Source organism: Scheffersomyces xylosifermentans, assembly GCF_036884685.1.
Source record: "Scheffersomyces xylosifermentans strain CBS 12540 chromosome Unknown RJT20scaffold_2, whole genome shotgun sequence".
NCBI lineage: Eukaryota > Fungi > Ascomycota > Pichiomycetes > Serinales > Debaryomycetaceae > Scheffersomyces > Scheffersomyces xylosifermentans.
Genome location: NW_027042940.1, coordinates 381,707 through 404,247, shown reverse-complemented (window position 1 = coordinate 404,247; position 22,541 = coordinate 381,707). Strand labels below are relative to the sequence as shown.

The following is a 22,541-nucleotide window of genomic DNA, read 5'->3' as shown; positions in this document are numbered from 1 at the left end:
CAGTAGTAATAACTAAATAACTATTAACAATAACATAATATCGAACAATGGTATGTTCATAGAATAAGACGTTGGAACAACATCCTCCTAAGCTATACCACTATTTATCTATAAAATACGAAAGGTTGTGCTCAAGGAGTGATGCAGTTCAAAGTTCTTTTTCGGTTATTTCACCTCCAGAATGTTTCGTTCTGTTTTGAAAAAGCAGTCACTGAGTATTGAATTTTTCAGTTCAATATTCAGCCTGCTAACTTTAAAAGAATGTGTATCACTTCTTGATGCACAGGCTGAGTATCTTCTGATACTGTAGGGGAAAGTAGTCATAGGATGTTCGTTGAGATTTATTTTGAGAACACTTTTGAACTAACTTGACTCAATGACACAGCCTGCCAAGAAAGTTGCTCCAGCTCCTTTAGCTACTAAGTCCAAGGCTACTGCCTCTACTAAGAACCCATTGGTTGACTCCACTCCAAAGAACTTTGGAATTGGTCAAGCCATTCAGCCAAAGAGAAACTTGTCTAGATTTGTTAGATGGCCAGAATACGTTAGATTGCAAAGACAGAAGAAGATTTTGTCTTTGAGATTGAAGGTTCCTCCAGCCATTTCTCAATTCCAGAACACTTTAGACAAGAACACCGCTGCTCAAACCTTCAAGTTGTTCAACAAGTACAGACCAGAGACTGCTTCGGAGAAGAAGGAAAGATTGACTAAGGAGGCCGCTGCTGTCGCCGAAGGCAAGTCTGCCAAGGATGCTTCTCCAAAGCCAGTCGTTGTTAAGTACGGTTTGAACCACGTTGTTTCCTTAATTGAAAACAAGAAGGCCAAGCTTGTCTTGATTGCCAACGATGTTGACCCAATCGAGTTGGTTGTTTTCTTGCCAGCTTTGTGCAGAAAGATGGGTGTTCCTTACGCCATTGTGAAGGGTAAGGCCAGATTAGGTACTTTGGTCCACAAGAAGACTTCTTCTGTTGCTGCTTTGACCGAAGTCAACGCTGCTGACGAAGCCGAGTTGGCCAAGTTGATCTCTACCGTCAACGCTAACTTCATCGAGAAGTACGAGGACAACAGAAGACACTGGGGTGGTGGTATTATGGGCTCTAAGGCTAACGACAAGATTGCCAAGAGAGAGAAGGCTGCTGCCTCTGCCGCCACCGGTAACTAATAATACCAAACTTGCAACCTATTTAACTTCTGTGTATATTATTTTCTCTAATAAAAGTTCTACGTCTTATTATAATCATCATTAAATGCAATTGAGAGTACTGTAGCAGACCTGATGGAAGTTGAGCTTGCAATGAATCTTACAATTTGTAATATTACCCTTGCAAGTTAGGATCTAATCAATAAGGTTGACTATTGAAATGACTTCAACACCGTCATGATCTGAAGTTTGCAACTTAGGGCTCAGCCCTAAGATATCACTTGACTTATATATGCACACTGCCAGGCCCCCACGCTCGGTCAGAAAAATTTTCCACTACACACGCTTAACTATGGGACAACAGTGAGTGAGGCAGTCGCACCAAGCATCACTAGCATGGAATGGGTATTTCAAATTATCTTTCTTATTGGTGATTAGTTATAGAGTTTTATAATATTAAGCATTAATTGTCGATAAAGGTATGTCGAACAGCACGAAGAGAGACGAGAGGGTTGTAAGAAGGAGTATGCTCAAGTTGTCAATTTGTCCCTTTCAGTATCACCGAAGTTGAGCTTGAACAGCAATTGAAGAAGTTCACCACGAAAATATTTTCAATATCATAGTCAAGCAGAAGGACCACAATGTGTATCAAAACGAGAATCGCAAACCGTAATTGTAATACCACCTCATAAGTGATACATTACCTAATTTCGAGGTTCAGAATATCAGATCTCCAGAAATGATGAATAGATGAAAAATTTCAACAGTAATTCTTCATAGAGTGACTACCAAGAGAACAATAAGGCACTACAATTCAACAACTCTCATTCGTTAACGAACCAAGCAGCAAACAAGTACTAACAATTTTCTAGTAAAATGGCTAAATCTAAGAACCACACCGCCCACAACCAGACCAAGAAGGCTCACAGAAACGGTATCAAGAAGCCAAGAACCAACAAGTACCCTTCTTTAAAGGGTGTTGACGCTAAGTTCAAGAGAAACCACAGATACGCTTTGCACGGTACCGCCAGAGTCCTTGCTAAGGCCAGAGCTGAAAAATCCGAGTAAATTATTTCACTATTAAATCAAAGACTTCAAGTTTATTTACATACAAATTAACTTATTGTATAATGTTATCATAGTTTCACGTTTTGGTTATCAGAACTAATTTTTGTACGGGTTTGTTAGGTATTAATAAAGCTAAATTAAAAACTATCTAATGGAACCGTCTTTGTAGACACTACACGTACGAGAAGCACGCACAATACGATTCACTAGTTTAACTAATTAAAGTAATCCTCGCTTAACTAGGGACACCTTAAACTATAGCACCCTTAACTATGCTACGTCACAAAATTTCTCTCTACATCATTTATGGCGCTACCACTTTATGAATCCTGTATTACTGTCACTTTTGTTGCAAAAAAATGGTCCATTGGCGGCTAAAATAGACAATTCTTAAATATAAATGTATTTCTTCTCTTCTCTTCTCTGTATTTCGTTTCTTTCTTCCTTATCGTTGGACTAATAGAATGACTGATCAATCTGTCAGACCTCGTGTCTATATCAAGAACCTCAATTATTACACTTCTGAAGAGGAATTGGAGCAGTTGTTTAGAGAATTCGAACCGTTTGTATTACCTGTTGCAAAACACCAGTGAACTGGTTTACTGACTATTTAAAGCGTCAATGTCTTGATCCCTAGTTACACCTACCGCTTTGGTAAAATTAGCAAATACAGGCCTTTTGGAATTGCCTATGCTGAGTTCAAAGGTGACGAGCAAGTTGACAAAGTAATCGCCCAGTTCGATGGAATCACTTTTAAAGAGCGGACGTTATCTGTCAGGAAACACGTACCATTTGATCCAGAAAGGCACTTTCTCCTTAGAAGATTCAGTATTACACATTCTGGTAGTCACGGTATTGATGTTGTTAGCCCAGTAGAGGACAAATCTGCTGATTCTGAGTTACCCGCTGAAGTAAAGGTTGTTGATGAAAAGGAACATACTGTTTCTGAACACCATGAACCTACGCCGCCTGAAACTAAGAAGGATAACGTCTTGGGAAAAGATATTTCTGATGATACTATTTATATTTCGAAAGTACACCAGAAAGTCTCTGAAGCCGAAATCAAGGGATATTTTGAGAAGTTCTCGCCCACGAAGGTCTATATATATCGAGAAAAGAGATCCAGGCGTGGCTCTATTTCATTCAAGAATGCCTTTGTTACTGTATTGGTCACTGTTGACACTTCTTCCGCCTCGCTACAAGAAATCATTGATGAAGCCAGGAAGGGAGGGTTGAGGAAATTACTTGGAAGACGTGGAATCGTGAGGCCTGCTTTGAAGTCCAAAATTGACGAAGTGTCGAAAGAGGTATTCAAGCAATCCGAAACTGTTGAAAATGATGTTGCTCTGTCCAAAAATATTGGATTACAGGAACCCATTTCTGAAAAGGCTGAGGAGCTCGTTGATGAGACCAACGTTGATGCAGTGGCTCAAGCTCAAGACCACGATGAAGTTTCTGTAGTGGCATCCAAGGTGCCAAAATCTGAGGTTGAGGTAGAAGCTGAAGCTGTCTCTGCCTAATTTACTGCAAAATTGCAAGTTGGAAGAAGTTGTTTTCTGTCCAACTCTAGATATTTGCTATTTCACAAATCCATCCTATACAACTACAGTAGCTTTTATTAATTTTTATATTTTTTAATATATTATAACACGACGACGTAAAAAACTTAACCCAAACTATTTATAAATTTAATCATTATTTGTAATTATTTCAATTAAAAGTAATAAATAATTTAATCTTGAGTCTTTTGAGTACCACGCAATAAACCGGTTCTTCTAGCGGCAATCAAACCAGCCTTTTGACCAGCGACGGCACCTCTAGAGATAGTAGAAGCCTTACCAATATGTTGATGGTTACCACCACCATGAGGGTGATCAACTGGGTTCATGGCAACACCTCTGGTCTTTGGCCAGGAGTTTCTCTTGACCTTGTACTTGTGGAAGGCTCTACCAGCCTTTAACAATGGCTTGTCAATTCTACCACCACCGGCAACGACACCGATGACACCTCTAGCGTCAGAAGAAATGACCTTCTTGGCACCAGATGGCAACTTGACTCTGGTCTTACCCTCGTCTGGGTTGTGACCAATGATGATAACGTAGTTACCAGAGGTTCTACCTAAAGCACCTCTGTCACCAACCTTCTCTTCGACGTTGGAGACAATGGTACCTTCTGGACAAGCACCCAATGGCAAGATGTTACCGACATTCAAAGAAGCCTTCTTACCGGCGTAAATGAATTGACCAGTGTAGACACCTTCGTTAGCGATGAATGTCTCTTCTCTCAACTTGTACTTGTATGGATCACGGAAAGCGACCTTGGCCAATGGAGCACCTCTACCTGGGTCGTGGATGATTTGCTTCACAATACCACGAATGTAACCGTGACGCTCAGCATAGTCTAAGGTTCTCAACTTAGCAGCACCCTTTCTCAATCTGGTGTGCGAGGTGAAGATTGAACCAGCACCTTTTCTTTGGTTACGAATAACTCTACCTATAAGAATTTAGTTAGTATTACGTCAAAAGGAACTGTTGAATCATGCTTGTGATAGTATGGACATTTTACGTCTGAATATTTTAATACCGGAGGGTTATATGTCATAGGATTTCCAACTTAGCTTAGTTGAGGATGATTGAATGTGTTGCAAAGTCTCTCCAAGGTGGTTGCTACATTTTCATTGCTTTACTGAGTCTTCCCCATGTTATTTGGGATTGAACTATGAAACTTCTCATTATTGATACGGACTCTCCTTTCTTGATCTTTTACTAATGACGTTGTAAATAGACTGATATTCCCTCATTCTTTGGTGTTCCTCTCCTACGACTTTATGCCTTGTTCCCTCTGTTTCCTGGTAATGAATGTTCCTCTTCGTGGATTTTGGAGTTCATATTACGATTCTACAAGGACGTTACTTCTCCGTCGTCGACGTCATCTCCATGAAACTTAAAAATATGATTGTCCAATGTCTTTCATACTATCCTAGCATACTTTATGTGTCTATTGCCACATACCCATTGTATAGTGTTTGGTTTATACTGTTCTTAGTACGTGATAAAATTTTGTAAATTTTTTCAATACCTTTTTTTCACTAACTCTCGTTTGGTGTGAGGATGAAAAGGGTAATGGGTAAATATTGGTGTATGGATGTAATAGTCAAGAAATCAAATGTGCAGGAGTGTTTTGATACAGTAGGTGAAATGAGGGCTGGAGCCCTAAGAATGACTTGAACATGTGAGGGAGGTTTGCTCAAAATAGGGATTTGATGCCAACAGCATACAACATAGATATTGACACTCAGTAAGGCCTGGTATTATAGGTGGCTTGATTATGAATTGGAATTGTTCGTTTATTAATGAGCTGCGCTACAACTAGTAAGTAGCACAATGAAGGTGGCCACTAATTGAGATAGTTGCCCTGGAAAAGCCCATATCTTTGAAATTGTAGTTTAAACTGTTTGGGGTCTACCAAGTTCACGGCTGCAAACTTATACTTTGAAAAGCTACAATGTTCTCCTTCAGAACATAATGCAAAATTCAATGGGATTTTCCTTCTCTCTATTAATTACATTATAAATATGCTATGAATGATTACAAAAATTGAAATAATAGGTGTGAGCTATACAATTTTCCATTTCCATATCCAAAATTATACAAAATTCATTATGGATAATTAACTAATAATAACATTATGAATTACCAATTGACACCGATACCCTAAATTGGCACACCTCATATCTAATTAATTTGACTATAGACATCTCTTCACCGTCCTTGTCAACCAGTACTTAATTAAGGTTGCAACTTACCCTGTCAGTTGACTGCAAATCTCGCTAACATTACATTCCTGTACACACGTTCCAATATGGCTTATGCTAAGATGAGCAGACTTATAGGTAGTTTATGAGTAACGTGAATGGTTTTAATAGTATAATTCTTTGGATTAGCTTTGATTCGGATTGTCGATAGCATGTTTATACCTCGACAACACTACTTGACGAATAGCCTGAGGCAAATCTTGAAGGCTGCATCCCAAGTGAGACGAATCTCGTTGACACTTACACTTCACAACGATGAGAAGCAAGCGTCTCCTACAAAAAGAGTCTACAACAAAAGAGTCACAGATGATCAACTCACAGACGTATTGAAGAAAGCACCGAAATTGATAGCACACAAGCGTGAAATTGACCTCTTAGGTGATGATGACGATAATGCTGTGGTAACAAAGAGACCGTACCAAAAAGTGGACAAGAGTTATCGCAAGGACTTGAATAAAGTAGTAAATATTGCTGAAAAGAAGGTCAGAAATGATCAAGATACCCCTAGCACTAAAGAGAATGCTCCAATCAAGTCTGCAATTAGGGATGCAGTGGATAGCATTAACAGATCGAAAACTTCTTTACGGGATAAACGGAAGATGGTAGATATTGCGAAGAATACCAATAATAGCCATGATTATTTTCAGAAGACCACTGGATCCAATAAGGATTCATTCCAAAATACTGAAAATTCCCATTCATTTGTCAATGAAAACAACGACAAGAATATGCATTCATTTTCCTCGAGCAAGAAGAATACGAGAGACTATATAATGGAGCGGCTCACCAAGTCGGGGAAAGGTTCAATTTTTCTGAAAAATGTTAGACCAATAGGCAATAGCTCAAGGACATTCAGACAGCTATCGCGTAACAAGAAGCATCACACTAATAGTAAAGTAAAGGAAAGAACAAGGAGGTCAAGACTAGTGAAATCAGAGTTGATTGCTGTAGACAGCGAACAACTATTGAGAGCGAAAGAAGTGGATATTCTGAAAATACCCACTTTGGCTCATGATTTAGACAGAGTTCTTTTCTCTCCAGGGGTCCATTTCTTGCAGGATCCTAGAACCAGAATTTATAACTTCCCTCCAGTCCTCAAGAGGATTATTAAGTATGAGGATTTTAATTTCGCAGCCGTTGGTGCCTTTCAGAGAGTCTCGAAGGACAATACTTTACTAAATGTCTGTAAAGAAAATGACAAGCAATTTTATTCATCAACATCATCCATGACTTCCACCTTAATGCAATTTTACTTCTTATTGAACAACTTTAGTCTTGACTCGGCCAAGTTCGCTTCAAGATTCGGGTCCATCCCATTCACAGGTTTAATGACACAATTACCAGCCAGTTTAATAGTCTCTCCTAGAGGTAAAAATAGCGAAGGTAAGACGATCTACTCCATCGAATCAGACAAATCATATGATAACGAAATCCTATTATCAGCAATGGGTCACTGCTTGGAAACTTTCTTAACAACAGATCCAGAAAAGTTCAAAGAGTACAACATTAACTACGATGGAGAAATGGAAAACCCACGAAGTGTTTATAACTATTCAAAGTACGGTAAGTTCTTAATGAGGTCTCAATTGGACTGCTCAGATCATAGATTACCAAGAAAAACGTTTGATCTTAAAACAAGAGCTGTATGCTCGATTAGGTACGACGGTGCCAACCCCGACCTAGAAAACAACCAATATCAAATTTGGAGATTGAATGGAGAATATGAGTCTTTCGAGAGAGAATATAATGACCTTATACGGACAGGAGCTTTGATGAAATATATGTTCCAAGCAAGGATTGGTCAAATGGATGGTATCTTTGTTGCCTATCATAATATCAATACCTTCTTTGGTTTCCAATATTTGCCATTAGAGGAGTTAGATAATGTATTCTACAACCATGAATCGTTTGAGACAAGCAAGCACACGGATCCAAACTTACTTGAGGTAGATCCAGAAGAGGTAGATTTGTCAAAATTATCTGAGCAGTTGCCATCATACGTTGGAGAAACTCAATTTAAAATGACTTTGTCCATATGGGAACTGTTGTTAGAGGAAGTAACAAATGCAATAGGAGAAGATAAAGCATTCAGATTAGTCTTGAAATCGGAGAGACGAACGACAAGAACTAAATTGAAGGTTTTTGCAGTACCATTTGACCAGAAAGAGATAAATGAGCTACAGGATTTCCCTTCTCAGTTCCAAACCAGTTTTAGAGACAAACTTTCGACGGAACAGAGATTGAAGAATTTAATGGATCATAGAGATAAGCTTTTCAAATTCAACCTGGACTCGGTGGCACGCAAGATAGTACATTCTTATTGTCTAGTGATAGACGATCATGTCATTGGCGGCAAGTCATCTACGGAAGAATTCCCAATGCCTAAGAAAGTTGGACAGGATTGGAAAGTTCAGTACTCACTATTGAAATACGAGTCCGATGACCCGGAAGTCAACCGCGCCAAATACTTAGATTTGTTAAAACTCCCCACAGAGGCAATTGCAGCAGGCTTTGAGAGAAGTGCTAAAAGCAGTAATGAGGCCGATAAAGAAGCTCCTAAAGAGAAGAAAAAAATGACAAGAGAAGAAATCCTTAAGGTGTACTCCAAGATTGGTCATGCCAGAGCTTCACAGTGGAGTACCATGGATTCTACGAATACTCAGTACAAGCCTCTAGTCAAGAAATGATGGTCCATAGTCTCGTACCATGGATTCCACAAATACTCAGTACAAGCCTCTAGGCAAGAAATGATGGTCAATAGTTTCGAACCAACGGATATCACCAAGCCATCTGATAGACTCATCCAAAATGACTAACACCATAGCCCTGCCAGTACGAACGAACGGAATTTAACGATTTAACGACAGATAAATAGTATAGAAACACATGTAAATAGTGACACCTCATCAGAAAATATTACGAAATAGATAGAAGCCATTAACCGAATAATCCAATAAACTGATGAGGCAAGAAAAAAGAAAAGACCAATAATGAGAATGCCAAAATAAGCCCATATAGCAACAACACCAGCTGGTAAAAAAATCTCCATGCGATTACTCATATCGCTGGGACACAGCCAATCGTCAAAATATCTAATATTGCCAATATTAACCAATATAACTAATATACTTATCGGTTCCGTTAGTGCGTTTCACCACCAGCTAGCCAAGTCTAGTTTCACAGGTTGTTATTTCACCCATGTCCTTTTTTGGTCAGCGAATGCGTCCATCCCCTCCTTTGCTGAAGAGTCAACCGCCGTGTTCCTTGGGTCCGTCCAACATTATTTAACCAAAAATCGACTTGAGCCTAGGCATTCCACTCCCGTTCTCCTCTTCTTGTCCCAAACAGGAAGTCCCCTTCTGGTTCCTACCAAAGAATGAGTAAAAGTCCGGCCGGAAAAATTTTCGACTGCGCGCGTGTTAATAGAAACCACTCATCAGCAGCATGCACTCAAACTCAGGCAAGCGACAAGGGAACATCACGATACGAGGCAGGTGGCCACAAAGAAGGAAGGTGTATGAAATTGGCAATATATATTATAGACATCTCCTGGTGCTAGATTTTATTCTTTTTGGGGGCAGCCACTCTGTTAAGTTTATTAGTTTTCTTGCATATTCCTTAAGTAGACGGGAAACTACCACCGCCACCACCTCATCTCCCCATAGCCAGAGCCCGGATAAATATAAAGCACATATATTTTTGCTACATCGCACTTAACACAGTCTTGCTAGAAACCGCAGTATGCTTTGAATACCTCAAACATATCTAGAAAACAACAATACAACTCATAAAACCTACTTATTCTCCAAAATGCAATCTTGCCGGTCTAATAAGAAAACAACCTTTGACTTTTTTGATATGTCTCCTCCCACCGATAGCCACTTCCCTCAGATGGCACCTTCCGACTCCAAGGCCAAAATAAGGCCCATGCCAATAAATACACAAACAAGAACTACTTCTGAATCATCTACAGACTACAACAGCCCAATGATAATGGTGGACTCCACCAGTTCTGTGAATTCTCTCTTCGACAATGTTACCAACACCCATCAATATAGCAGAAGCACTACTACTACAACATCACCTATTCTTTCAAGAAACCAGCTGTCATACTGGAGCTCGAATTCCTACAGCAACCCCTCCTCTCTCTCAAAGCTCACCGAGAGTGAATTTTCCTCTTTGGTGAATCAGAAGTTGCTTGAATCCCAGCAGCCTGAAAAGCTTATTATAATGTTATCCGGATTGCCTGCATCCGGAAAGAGTACCACATCCAAACAGTTAAAGAAGTATATTAACGACCACACTAAGTTCACTGCCGAGATTTACAATGCCGGAAATGTCAGGAGAATGAACAAGAACTTCGATAACTCCGATTTCTTCGATCCTAACAACGTGCAAGGAAAGCTCGACCGTGAATTATACGCTGACATCACCATCAACAACTTGATTCATGACTTGAACTCTAATACCATCCAAGTAGGTTTCTTGGATGCCACTAATACGACTGTCGCTAGAAGACAAAGAATGATGAATATCATTAAAAAGAACACTACCAATACTTGGGTAGCTATAATGGACGTGGAATGCAATGACAAGAAGTTGTTGCATTTCAACATAAATGGAAAGGCTCATAACAAAGACTATCAAAACAAGAATTACGTGGAGTCCATCAAAGACTTCAAATTACGCACAAAGCACTACTACAAGGTATTCGAGCCAATTAGCCACGCTGAGCTTCAGAGCTACCCTATTTCGATGTATATTAAGGTTATTAATGGTGGAGAGACCTTCAAATTCTCTTCCGTCGATCCAGAATTTGAGGAGTCACTGGAACTCTTCACCGTTGTTACTGATTTTGGCTCTAAGTACTTCGAAATGGAAGGTAAGCGTTATTTTGAAGCAGTTGATGCCTTTTATAACAGCGAGAACATGATTAATGAAATTGAAGCTGCATTTGACTAATGCAATGCACTACACGAATAAAGATGAGATACAATAGGGAAAGGAACAATTGGAAAGATTACAAAGGCAATAACGAAGGGATTGCTTGGTTACTACATCATTATTGCAATAGTTATTATATTTTTTTATTTCACGAGGTATTCAATACCTGACTGGTATTTATACCACTTATGACTAGAGATAGATTGATTTCTCGTTATTTTTTATAGACGTTGATAAACTTGGGAATAATATCGATTAAGGGGATAGTATCTAATTTATAGAAATAAACGCCGTTACTAGCACAAACAACCGATCCATTGTATATGTTTATTTATTATTACATTAATGGCCTCTCAAGCCAGGAATTGAACCCCAGTTCGAGACACTTGGTCCATCCCCGCTACCGTCGTTGACGTCATACGAGCCCAAATTATTCAATCCTGGCAAGTTCATAGCAGGAGTTCCCGATCTTTCTCTATTATCTCCCAACCTTGGAGCAGCAAGAGTATCACCAGCTCCACCTGTTGCTCCGCTAGGCGGTTCTATGATAGCGTTAATGTTGTTATTAACCGAATAGTACCAAGCACCGTGCTTTTCATCCGTATACAATGGATCTTTGAAAGACATTGGATCATTGGGTCTTGCTCTGGACCAAAATCTCGCCGTTTTATCAGATCCGGCAGAGCAGAGTAAATGGCCCAAAGGATGGTATTCCAAGGCGTGGATGGCCCTTTCGTGGGCGTATGGGATTTTATGTACTGCTTCAATAGAAGCCACGGAGCTAGAACTGTAGTTGTTCGATTTCTTCACATCACTTGCATTGCTATCCGGAATATAGGAATCCAAAAGATAGTGATTTATTGAACCATTGTAGGCAGCAGTAGTAAGCATCGAGGCATGCGTAGGGTGCCATGAGACACACGATAAGTCTGTTTCATGATCTCTTAAAACAAGAATATCTTTCATTGTACGCAAATCGAATACTCTACAAGATCTATCTCTTGACACTGAGGCCAATAATCTCTTGGTACCAGTAGTTTGAAATCTTGTCTTATTGACTGTGTGTTTAAAGCCGTGCAATGTACTTACACATGAAGATGCTCTTGGATCCCATAACTTCACTAAGTTATCTTTAGATCCACTTACTATTAAGCCCAACGTAGGATGCCAGTCAGCAGACTTAACTTCCCAATGGTGGCCAGTCAATGTTCTCTCTTCCTTTCCGTTATTGAAATTCCAGATCTTAAGAGATGAGTCGTCTGCACATGTGAGAAACTTAGAATCGTTAGGAGAAAATGCAATGTCTCGAATTCCACTTGAATGGCCATTTATGATGTTAACGTTGTTAAAGTTCGGTTGCCAGTACTTGATTACACCGTTCTGGTCACCACTCAAGAGCCATTCGTCGTTATGAGAGTACAGCAATGCCAATACTTGAGAGTCATGTGCTTGCATAATAGTTTCGAAATTGAAAGTCATACCATTCCAAATAGTGAATTCTCCACTATGCGATGCCACCAACAATCTTCTTCCCTCTGGAGTCCACTTAACGGTGTTTATAGAATGTTTAACTTTATTAGAAGACAAATGCACGAATTTTGTTTGTATGTCCATTATGGCCATATTGTTCTTATTATTACTACAACCTATATTGGCTGATGACGAGTATGCTAGTGACGGCAATAAGTCTACTAAATATGACGACTCAGGTCTTATTTTACCTATTGGCTGTTGCTTGTGGGTTCTTCCCAATGATTTGTTTATGTACCATCTTCCCATGTTGTTACCATGGTCTACAATTCTTCTGTGAGCAGTTTTCTTCTCTTGGGAAGCAAGTTGTTGCTCCAAGTTCTGGTTGTAAGCTGCTAGTTTCTCTTGAGACTTAGGATCGTTGGACCTATAGTTGTTGTTATATCGGCCATTTCCATTGTTATTATGGTTGTTATTGTAGTTGCTGTTGTTGTTATTATTATTATTGTAGCCGCCGCCGGACCTATTATTGTACATCTCAGCCGATGTTATCACTGGATGGTACACTACAAGACCTCGAAGTGACTGCCCTCATCTATTACACTGTTAACGCTGGTTGAAAAAACAGTTAGAAAGATGTCGCGGTAGATAATGTCAATAAATGTTGCACGACATTGTAGACCACCAAAAAGTGTCACTAGTACCACGTACCAAGTGGATTCAGGATTTGAGAGAGGGGAGGAAAGAATGGAGCTGAAGAGTTTGTCTTTAAGGTGGGGCTGTATCTTGAAAGTGAGGAGTCAGTTGCTCAGGTTAGGGCTCCAAGTGGGCCAACTTCATACTGTGTGTTTGCACCCATTAACCCAATTTGCTACCAACAATCCCGGATACTCCAATATTGCGTAATGGAAATCCACACAGATAAAGAGCGCATGGGATCGATCTGACCACAGGGAGACTCGTGCTCTCTCTGTAATTGAGGATTCCTATAGAGAGGAGAAAGGAGAGGTGACCACAGTGAATTTTAAAGTTGAATTCCCTTGAGAACTCGCCCTATCACACCACAATTAAATGATATGACCAACCCACGACTCTCTTCTTTTTCTTATCCTCTCTCTCTTGTGTACTACTACATCCGCTTACAATTTCATGTATCTCAGGCATAAAGCATTTCATACAATTTCTCAACCTCGCTTCTCTCACACAGTGCTTTTTAACTTTGTCTCACGGCCTCTCACCCATTGTGCCCACACATGTGCCCACACACGAGCTCATACAGTGCTAGTTCAAACTAACTTGGTCACATTCACTACCTTGGCTCACCCTTGCCAATCTCCTCCTCGTCACCTCCTCCTCACCCTCCACTCTTCCATTCGTCTGTATTGAAATCGCTGCCACAGTTTTACATAAGCAGCATTTTCCCTTCTTTTGCATCATTTTCACCAGTTGTTTCTCGTGCTGCCTTTTATTAAGCCCCTAGCTCTCAGTGGCTCACTAATTAGGCAACCTTCTGAGGAAGTAGTAGCCGTAAAGTAAGTTCTGGTTAAATCTTACATTGTCATTGCGACGAATCTTCTATTATATATTTATCATATATATATATAGCAGCTGTAAGTTCTCACAACGATCACGAAATTGGATTTGCCTTTCAAGTTGTATATTTCATAGTTTAGATTATTTGCCTTGAGTTGACTTTATTGAGTTGACTTGACAGTAAATTTGAATTTCTTACTATTAGTACCAGAAAGATTTTGGATTCTTTTATTTCTTAATTGTTGTGTTTTTTATTAGGTACAACAATATCTGAATTTCACCTTCACCGAATATACTAAAACATCCACTTTGAATCGAAGATGGTTGAAGTCTACTACCACGACAACAAAGATACCGCTGAGAACTTCACCGAAGCTCACAATTCCGGTGAAAGCATCTCCTTGGACAAACTAGGCTCTATCGGAGTGATCTACAAGAACATCACCTCTATCGACGAGTTGAACAAGCTCGCCTCGCAAAGAGACTACAAGAACAGAGACGTCGTCAACTTGGACTTAGCCGCTTTCAACAACGATATCGATGCCTACAACGCCAAAATGAAGCAGTTCTACAAAGAGCACTACCACGAGGACGAAGAAATTAGATACATCACCGCTGGTGAGGGATATTTCGATGTTAGAGACAAAAATGACAGATGGATTAGAACCAAATTAGTTGCTAACGATTTGTTGATCTTACCAGCAGGTATTTACCATCGTTTCACCTTGACTGACGACTTAAAACAAGTCACCGCCATCAGATTATTCAAGGATGAGCCTAAATGGGAAGCCATCAATAGAGACAGTGGTATAACCAGTGCTGCTCGTGAAGAATATGCTAGTAGTATTGCCGTATAGGCGAGCGAAGTAGAAAGGAGTGTTGAACGCTCAAAATTGAATTACTGTGAGATTGACTCCTAACTCTTTCAGTATGAAGATACTTATTTATTATTGCTCATGAAAGGTAGGCTGGACGAGTATGCCAAAGAAGTAGTTAGTATTCCATGAATTATGTTTTATTATTTGAAGTGAATCTAATATGTCGTAATTGCTTCTTGTTATACAATTTGTAGTGTAAAAGAATGACTAAAGAACCAGTTAGCTCCGAGTTATCCTTGTCCTTTGCCATATTTAAGCAGCGCTATAGAGTGTTCAACCCCCACCTCAGATATTCATTCGACACTACATCCCTTTTTAACAGATATTATATCATTAATTATATATTATACAAGATATGCTTCATTTGTTAAGTCTATAGATCATGAACCTTTCATTTATGAACTATAAGTAGCGTAACCTCCTGAATTCATAAGCGAATTCACTGATTCCTGATGATCTTAACGTGGTTATTCTTCATCCACTCTTCTAAACCCTTTCTGTTCTTTTTCAAAGCCTCATCTACCTTAGCTCTTTGCGTAGTCAACTCCTTGATCTCGTCGTTCAAAATCTTTATCACTTCATCAACAGATTTATTAATGAGGACACCACCAATCATTTTGAAGCACTTACGGCCAGCTCTGCTCTCTGGTGGAATTGAGCTTAATGTGGTGTCAACAATGGCATGTTCTTGAACCTGGGAGGTTAATGAAGATAATTGGTTTTCAAGCTCCGCTATGTTCTCTTGGTAATTGTTGTATTGTTGCTGTAACTTCTGGGAGATCTGCTCCTTTTCGGCTGTTGTAGACATACTTCGCAATGAAGATCTATACGTCTCGATTTATATTCCTTTGTAAAGTAACAGCTACCTCTTTAGAATACGTTAAATAAGTAGATAGTCACCAACTATCCGATTGATTTTGAATCGTAACTTCAACAATGCAATGAAAAATTGAGTTCTCAGATGAAATGGTAGCGCGACACAAGTTTTAGTGATTGAAGAAGAGTGCTTTTGATTTCAATGTACCATACTTGTAACCAAGAGGCGTGTTATAGTAGTTAAATGAAGACAACTTACGAGGTGAACATATGATGGATGCTGGATATGATTAAAGATTTAGTTCATGTCACTTCAGGATTATGTATTCGTCGAAACATGAAAGCTGGTTATGCTAAATTTCTGATTTCTACTTATGTGGTAGGTGTTTTAGGAGTATCAATTGCTCGTGTCTACAATGCTCTCTTCTTAAATAGTTGAATTTCTTATGTGTATATATGAACCCGAAACAAAGTTACGCAAGTGTACGTCGATAAAAACATTAAATAAACGACTCAAATATGAATCTATCATTCTCAGTCTACTAAATAACAAAACAGAAGCCTAGAAAGCTCCTAATTACAACTAGTTCAACTAGTAATCATCCTCTTCTTCAGGGGTCTCGATCTTAGCAAGACTGGCGCTCAAAGCTGCTAATTTCTTTGCACTCAATTCGAAGAATTCCTTCTGAGCATCCACAAATACCTTCAATAAGTTGATGTTCTTGGATGGTCTCAATAACTTCTTCATCTCTACAACAGCAACCTCAGTGGCGCTCACCAATTCATCTTCCTTGCTGATTAATTCTTCATTCTCTTGGTCGTTCTCGTCTACACTGGCTCTGATCAAGTCGAAGTCAGATCTTGTAGAGTAAACCTTCTTTCTTAACTCGTTAACCTTGATGAACTGTTCATTCAAGATCTCAACCAATTTGTGGTTGACCTCAGTAACAATTATCTTGTCTTGAGCTAAACGAGCTGAAGCAATTTCCAAGTAAGTTGAAGAGAGCTGTAACAAGGCCAAAGAAACTGGGTTCTCAGAGTCTTTCAACTCTTCACTATGCTTTTCGGCAATAACAGACAATTGGCCGTATAAAGTCTTTGGAATGGCAGCAGAAGTGACTTGTATAGTGGCTTCTTCTTGTGGAGCAGAACTTTCGTCCTTGCCCATGAGGATTTTCTCCAATTCTTGTGGTGAAGAAACATTCTTCAACTGGTTGAACTTATTGGAAAGAACACCACCAACATTGGCCTCTTTAATCTTAGTTATAGCGTAGTTTCCTGGTGGGTAATCATAACTGACCTTGTCGTAGGTTTCATTGGTGTAAGTGATCAAGTCAGTGTACAACTTCAACAACAAGTCGCAGTTGGCCTCTAACTTCAAGTACTCAGCAGGCAATTCAGATACCTCGACATTGGCATTACCCACGTTCAAGTTAGCCAAATGCTGGACTTGTTGTAACTGGGCAGAGACCAATTGCGTGGTTTTATTGGCAAATGGCTGGATAGACTCTCTGAACTGATCCACGGTTTTCGATGGGTTCACCTTGGCGAAGGACTCTCTTACCTGGTCGACTGTAGGAAGCGATTCCTGGAGCGTCTGCAAATTGAATGAAGGAAATTTGAACGACATACTTTCTTATTCGTTTTGGATTAATTTCGGCACTATAACTGTGAAAAACGCCTTTGTTTACTGCTATCTCTCCGTGTGGTATCATTGATTAACTTGATTGATTCCGTTGACTTTTTTTAGAAACAAAGGGCGCTAACTACGGTGGGACGCGCACGTGACTCATAGTCAAGAAACCGTTCCAGGTGACGAATAACAGTAGACAGAGGGGGTGATGTAACGGGGTCAAAAATGGTGGTTTTGAAGTATAAATGGTGGCGATCGCTGTCTACAGCCGTTAAACGCTTATCGGAGCCGTTTCATGTAATATTTGTTCCCAAAAAGGTACAAATGATTGAGGTGTATTCTGTTGCTACTGTAATGGCTATCTTTAGATAACGCGACAGATCTAAAAAAAAGTACGTGTACACCAAGAGTTTTGAAACCAGAGACACGATGCCGAGGCAGAGCAAGAGGGTTTGCTATACAGTACATAGAACAAAGAAGTGTTGTAGGACAGAAAACGTAGAAAGTAACGGTGGAAAGAAGCTGATTGCGGTTTTATAGATTTTGTAGCGAAATGACTGACGTGAGTAAGGAACATACAACGTCATTTAAGAAGCAAGCATCGTACAACGATAAGCGAAATGTGGTCAATAAGGCCCATTTGATCGAACCCATCATACGGCATCGGATTCAGGATTCAATCTTCTACAAGCAATACCTCTACTTGACCAATGAAGCTAGCATTCTCCAAGTTATAGTCAGCAAGGTGAAATACGTCGCTGGAACGGACTCCAATGGACGTCCCAGTCCATTCATCAGTTGCTTGCTAAGGCTCTTGGAGTTGGAGCCTTCCCTGGAGATAATAGATGCGTATATGGATCAATTGGGCTACAATGAATTCAAGTATTTAACGGCATTGGTGTTGATCTACGTACGATTGACGGGATCCAGTGAACAGGTTTACAGAACTTTTGACAAGTATTTCCAGGATTTCAGGAAATTACGGTTTCGTATGAAGTCGCCGACTTTCAACGAAATGAAATTGCCAGTGAACTATAGAATTACGTATATGGACGAGTGGGTCGATGATTTACTCTCCAACGAAAGAGTCATCGACACGATATTGCCAAGGTTAATACCAAGACAGACATTAGTGGAGAGAGGACAATTGGCTCCTCGGGAGTATAGCGTGGAAGAGGAAGTTGCAAAAAGAGAAGAAGCTGGAGATGAAAAGGAAGAGGAAGCTGAAAGTGAGTACGAGAGTGACAGTGATTAAGGATTGAGTTGGAGGCCTCATGTGGCGATGTAATAGATCATTTGTAAATAGAGAATTGCAAGGGAATGCCAATTATTGAGAGCTGCATTGAGGATCTGGAGTGGAATGGTACTAGTCAAACGAATCTTATTAGAAGAGCTACGTGACTTTCAATCTAGGGTAATCTATAGTAGAAATACACATAAAATTGTCACCAGAAACCCATGTTAAAATTTGAACAAGAGAATTTTTTGGCCACGACCACCAGGTTCTCCAATGGACCACCAGGTTCTTCAATTGCGGACCAATGAGCCATATAGGACCATGAAACTTACACATATCCCGTCATTAAAAGCGACATGGTGTAGATTTTCATTTGCATAGATTTCGTTCACTCTAAACAATCAACATAGTAAGGGCATTCTACTGATCGGACTGAAAATTTTCAGTGTGTTCAATGGAGCCATATTATGAATCATTTTTCGCAGCTATTGTCATAAGAAGGCCGGAGTTGGCTTGTATTCAGAGAAGAGTAACTGCAGGTTAGATAAAGGCTGTTGTTATATTCAATACAGAGATACAGTATACCATCACTTCTCTAACGACTAAAAGTCAATTACTCTACTCCGTTTCCTACAGCACCAGAACCTTTCTTTACAATTGCTTCTTTATTGCTGGCATCTTCTCCATTCCATTCCATTCTCTCACTGACCCGCCATTACATTCACCTGCACAGCTCTCTGTAGCTGTGACGCAATAAACATGCCTCGCTTGAACTCGCTTTGCTTTACCGGCTTTGTCTATCAGTTCGTCTCGTTCATCTCGTTCATGTCTCATTCTTGTCGTCCTACTCATTGATGTTTTCTACACGATCTTCTCGGTTTTCTCGGTGCTGCTCGGTCTACTCCACCTTCACATTTCTTCAATAGTTCTCGTTCATTTCATCGGATTGTTGCTTTTTCACTGAACCTGTCACACTCGTTTCGTCAGTTGACTCTCATTCTCCGTAACACTCACTCTCTCACTCAATCTTATTCTTGTTCGGTGCCCCGTTTCGTACACTCCATTCTTCCATTGTTTTGTCGATATTCTTATTCTGTTACTAACTTTAGCCTAATACAGTCTTCACCGTACTTCTTAAAGTTTTTCCATTTCCGTGCGTCTCGATATCTCTAGCTACATGTTTTCTTTATAGGCATTCTTTGATGTTCACAACCGTATAATAAACTTGACGGCTCGTTCATAACCATATCCCCCCACAAGAAAGATAGAACTATGGCCATAACTAATCTTTCAGTGGATCCCGCCGCCAGCGACCAGGGTGCCCATTCGTCCAAGACAAAAATCGTATTTGTAACGTTCCTCTTCCTTTTGTCGTTACTTTCCTTCGTCACCCAGACAGAATTCACATCCCAGGCATACCAACTCGGGTTCGGAGAACCGGTAGTTCTTCTCTTGGTCACACATGGTTCCTGGTGGATCCTATGGCCTCTCCAAGCTCTCGGAGTATCGCTCTACCGGACTTTTACCAAGTACAGACAACAGCAGAAATATGGCGGGGATCATACTGTCAGTGATTACATTGGAGCAGGTATCCAGTATCAGAGATTAAATTCTCATTCCCAGTTGCTTGAAGATCAGCAGCAACTGAACGAAGGCGACGATCAGACAACTCAAAATCGCCAAATAAATGTCCCCATACAACAGCTCAACTATTACAAATACTTCAAGAAGTGTGTTGTGAAACAATTCCACAACGTGTACCATACGTCGATTTTGATCTACGAGGCTAACGTTAACTACGACAAGACAACCGACAACTTGAATGAACTCATCGACAGAAATGCCCATATCTCATCATCGAGCTCGATCTCTGCTTGTGTTCATTCGTTCGTCAATACACCATCAATAAAGTATACTTTGTTCAAGGCTTTGCTTATCACAGGTGTCTTGACTATCGCAGGGTTTACTTGGTATGGAGCCATGGCAATGACTTACGCAGCCGACGTTACGGCTATCTATAATTGTTCAGCCTTCACAGCGTACGCATTTGCTATCCCAATTTTGCAGGAGAAATTCTCCTGGTTGAAGGCCAGTTCTGTGATCATCGCTATTCTGGGTGTTTTCATCGTCGCATACTCAGGAAGTTCAGGCGACGACAAGACTGTAGATGATGGCGAAGAACTCTATCCTTATAGATTCTGGGGTAACTTGATCATCTTGATCGGAGCGATTCTTTATGGTTACTACGAAGTCATTTACAAAAGATACTTATGTGTACCTCCGCATTTGTCTAAAATCATTACGCCTCGTCGTCAACTGACTTTCGCCAACTTTGTCATGGGTCTCTTGGGATTCTTTACTTGCATTTTCGTTCTAGTAACAATTATCGTTGCTGAGCTCTTCCATATTCACAGCTTTAACTTTTTCAACTATGGGGACAAAACTAGACTTATTTGGACTTATATTGTAGGCTCGATCTTCCTGAATTTGATTTTCAGTGCTTCATTTTTATCCTTGATGGCACTTACAAGTCCGGTATTGTCTTCCGTGAGTTCTTTACTCACTATTTTCTTAATCGGAATTGTCGAATGGATCATGTTCGGCAACACATTGGGATTCCAGCAATTGCTTGGTGATTTCTTGGTTGTTATTGGATTTGTGATCTTGACCGTGGCCTCCTGGAAGGAGATCAGTGAAGGAAACGAAGACGACGACGTAGATGCCGTCAGTACCTATTCATTTGCCATTAGTACAGAGAACGGAGCATGATATAAGAGATTTACCACTAAGCTTATTACGTCAAGTCAGACAACTCGGACAAATTAAATAAGATAAAAAAAAAGCATTACATAGAGATCATTGTATAATAGTATTATCTGTACTAACTAGTTCACTACAAAAGGGATTATTCATATAAAAGAGTCATATATCACCAATACCATACCTAACTAAAAATCCGTAGACATAATCCACTTAAACCAACATTATACAACATCATATCACTGTGACATTGAACTCATTTATCAACGCAAACAATTCAAGCAACTCAACTATAAGCATAACAACTAATACCACCTCTTCCTCTTCCTCTTCCTCTTCCAACCTTCACTATACAAAAATGCATCACTTTATGCATTTTGCAATGTCCTGCACACACAACAAGGCCATACAAACGGATTTTTCAATTTGCCTCTTTAAGATTAAATTATTATAATCTGGTAATATTAGATAAGGTTGATATATATTGACTCAAAATGACTGTAGATGACGAGGATGTATCAGGAGACTCCTTCAGAGGGTTGATGAAAAGTTTGAACTTGGATGAGACTCAATTCAAGTCTTATCGTACGGATTTTGCCTTGCTTGATTTCCAGCAGTTATCCACTACAAAGGAGGACATAGAATCCCAATTATCGATTCTTTTCGACGTGTTGAAGAATAAGTACGGAGCAGACATGAATACCAAGCTCGTCACTAGAGACGGGTTTCCCCGTAGCGATATCGACGTAGTGAGCATCCGGTTGATCAGAGTGAAGGTGATACGGTTGAGAAATGACCACAAGCAAATTCTAGAGCTATTGAATGACAAATTGATAGAGGAATTTGCTAATAGACGAGCAGCAGAACCACAAACTGATACCAATGACGTACAAACGAGTCAGGCGACTGAAAGCCGTCAAGAAGTGTCAAGATACACCGTTCCTTTTGCATTGGTTAAGGACGTAGCAGACAATGGCCCTGCGTACACCTCCGGACTAAGAGACGGCGACAAGATAATCGTGTTCGACGAAGACATACATGCTGCAAATCATGGAAAACTTGCAAATGTGGTGTCTAGGGTTCGTAATAGCATAAATAAGAGCGTAAAAGTTGACGTCTTACGAGGTACGGAACGCCTTGTATTGGACTTGAAACCCACACCAAATTGGGGAGGGCAGGGAGTTTTAGGATGCCGTTTAGTTGCATTGTAGTTGAATGAAACGTAATAATGTCGATTTTATTGTCTA

At 39.9% G+C, this 22,541-nt stretch overlaps 13 protein-coding genes across 13 annotated transcripts; 9 read left to right on the top strand and 4 right to left on the bottom strand. All coding sequences in view use genetic code 12, as the record gives it.

Moving 5' to 3' along the window:
* The first annotated feature begins 9 nt into the window (after positions 1 to 9).
* RPL82 (60S ribosomal protein eL8) lies at positions 10 to 1,393 on the top strand. Its single transcript, XM_064919380.1, has one exon. It carries the CDS (start codon positions 377 to 379, stop codon positions 1,160 to 1,162), a length of 786 nt encoding a protein of 261 aa, XP_064775675.1. The 5' UTR covers positions 10 to 376; the 3' UTR covers positions 1,163 to 1,393.
* Positions 1,394 to 1,589: 196 nt separating this feature from the next.
* Positions 1,590 to 2,671, top strand: RPL29 (60S ribosomal protein eL29). Its single transcript, XM_064919379.1, has one exon. The coding sequence runs from the start codon at positions 2,018 to 2,020 to the stop codon at positions 2,207 to 2,209; it is 192 nt and encodes a 63-aa protein (XP_064775674.1). The 5' UTR covers positions 1,590 to 2,017; the 3' UTR covers positions 2,210 to 2,671.
* A 2-nt stretch (positions 2,672 to 2,673) lies between these two features.
* On the top strand, positions 2,674 to 3,920 carry RJT20DRAFT_147536 (uncharacterized protein; the record flags this gene model as incomplete). Its single annotated transcript, XM_064918920.1, has 2 exons — positions 2,674 to 2,771; positions 2,826 to 3,920. 2 exons carry the CDS (start codon positions 2,674 to 2,676, stop codon positions 3,727 to 3,729), a joined length of 1,002 nt encoding a protein of 333 aa, XP_064775673.1. The 3' UTR covers positions 3,730 to 3,920.
* Positions 3,823 to 5,267, bottom strand: RPL2 (60S ribosomal protein uL2). Its single transcript, XM_064916475.1, has 2 exons — positions 5,221 to 5,267; positions 3,823 to 4,702 (listed from the first exon to the last, which is right to left on the bottom strand). Exons 1-2 carry the CDS (start codon positions 5,222 to 5,224, stop codon positions 3,942 to 3,944), a joined length of 765 nt encoding a protein of 254 aa, XP_064775672.1. The 5' UTR covers positions 5,225 to 5,267; the 3' UTR covers positions 3,823 to 3,941.
* Positions 5,268 to 5,851: 584 nt separating this feature from the next.
* PET127 (Pet127p) lies at positions 5,852 to 8,890 on the top strand. The gene has a single exon (XM_064919374.1). It carries the CDS (start codon positions 6,176 to 6,178, stop codon positions 8,708 to 8,710), a length of 2,535 nt encoding a protein of 844 aa, XP_064775671.1. The 5' UTR covers positions 5,852 to 6,175; the 3' UTR covers positions 8,711 to 8,890.
* Positions 8,891 to 9,618: 728 nt separating this feature from the next.
* Positions 9,619 to 11,147, top strand: RJT20DRAFT_24944 (6-phosphofructo-2-kinase). Its single transcript, XM_064919375.1, has one exon. The coding sequence runs from the start codon at positions 9,834 to 9,836 to the stop codon at positions 10,983 to 10,985; it is 1,152 nt and encodes a 383-aa protein (XP_064775670.1). The 5' UTR covers positions 9,619 to 9,833; the 3' UTR covers positions 10,986 to 11,147.
* RJT20DRAFT_24945 (cleavage polyadenylation factor subunit) lies at positions 11,148 to 13,280 on the bottom strand. Its single transcript, XM_064919376.1, has one exon. It carries the CDS (start codon positions 12,972 to 12,974, stop codon positions 11,310 to 11,312), a length of 1,665 nt encoding a protein of 554 aa, XP_064775669.1. The 5' UTR covers positions 12,975 to 13,280; the 3' UTR covers positions 11,148 to 11,309.
* Positions 13,281 to 14,056: 776 nt separating this feature from the next.
* On the top strand, positions 14,057 to 15,180 carry RJT20DRAFT_24952 (acireductone dioxygenase (Ni2+-requiring)). The gene has a single exon (XM_064919378.1). It carries the CDS (start codon positions 14,291 to 14,293, stop codon positions 14,825 to 14,827), a length of 537 nt encoding a protein of 178 aa, XP_064775668.1. The 5' UTR covers positions 14,057 to 14,290; the 3' UTR covers positions 14,828 to 15,180.
* A 1-nt stretch (position 15,181) lies between these two features.
* On the bottom strand, positions 15,182 to 15,809 carry RJT20DRAFT_24951 (tubulin-binding prefolding complex subunit). Its single transcript, XM_064919377.1, has one exon. It carries the CDS (start codon positions 15,654 to 15,656, stop codon positions 15,288 to 15,290), a length of 369 nt encoding a protein of 122 aa, XP_064775667.1. The 5' UTR covers positions 15,657 to 15,809; the 3' UTR covers positions 15,182 to 15,287.
* Positions 15,810 to 16,084: 275 nt separating this feature from the next.
* On the bottom strand, positions 16,085 to 17,385 carry RJT20DRAFT_125392 (uncharacterized protein). The gene has a single exon (XM_064916474.1). It carries the CDS (start codon positions 17,292 to 17,294, stop codon positions 16,257 to 16,259), a length of 1,038 nt encoding a protein of 345 aa, XP_064775666.1. The 5' UTR covers positions 17,295 to 17,385; the 3' UTR covers positions 16,085 to 16,256.
* A 368-nt stretch (positions 17,386 to 17,753) lies between these two features.
* Positions 17,754 to 18,621, top strand: FGR16 (U4/U6-U5 snRNP complex subunit). The gene has a single exon (XM_064919373.1). It carries the CDS (start codon positions 17,851 to 17,853, stop codon positions 18,550 to 18,552), a length of 702 nt encoding a protein of 233 aa, XP_064775665.1. The 5' UTR covers positions 17,754 to 17,850; the 3' UTR covers positions 18,553 to 18,621.
* A 1,024-nt stretch (positions 18,622 to 19,645) lies between these two features.
* Positions 19,646 to 21,651, top strand: RJT20DRAFT_125390 (mannosylinositol phosphorylceramide synthase regulatory subunit). Its single transcript, XM_064916473.1, has one exon. It carries the CDS (start codon positions 19,807 to 19,809, stop codon positions 21,301 to 21,303), a length of 1,497 nt encoding a protein of 498 aa, XP_064775664.1. The 5' UTR covers positions 19,646 to 19,806; the 3' UTR covers positions 21,304 to 21,651.
* A 30-nt stretch (positions 21,652 to 21,681) lies between these two features.
* Positions 21,682 to 22,513, top strand: RJT20DRAFT_125389 (uncharacterized protein). Its single transcript, XM_064916472.1, has one exon. It carries the CDS (start codon positions 21,789 to 21,791, stop codon positions 22,503 to 22,505), a length of 717 nt encoding a protein of 238 aa, XP_064775663.1. The 5' UTR covers positions 21,682 to 21,788; the 3' UTR covers positions 22,506 to 22,513.
* Positions 22,514 to 22,541: the final 28 nt, after the last annotated feature.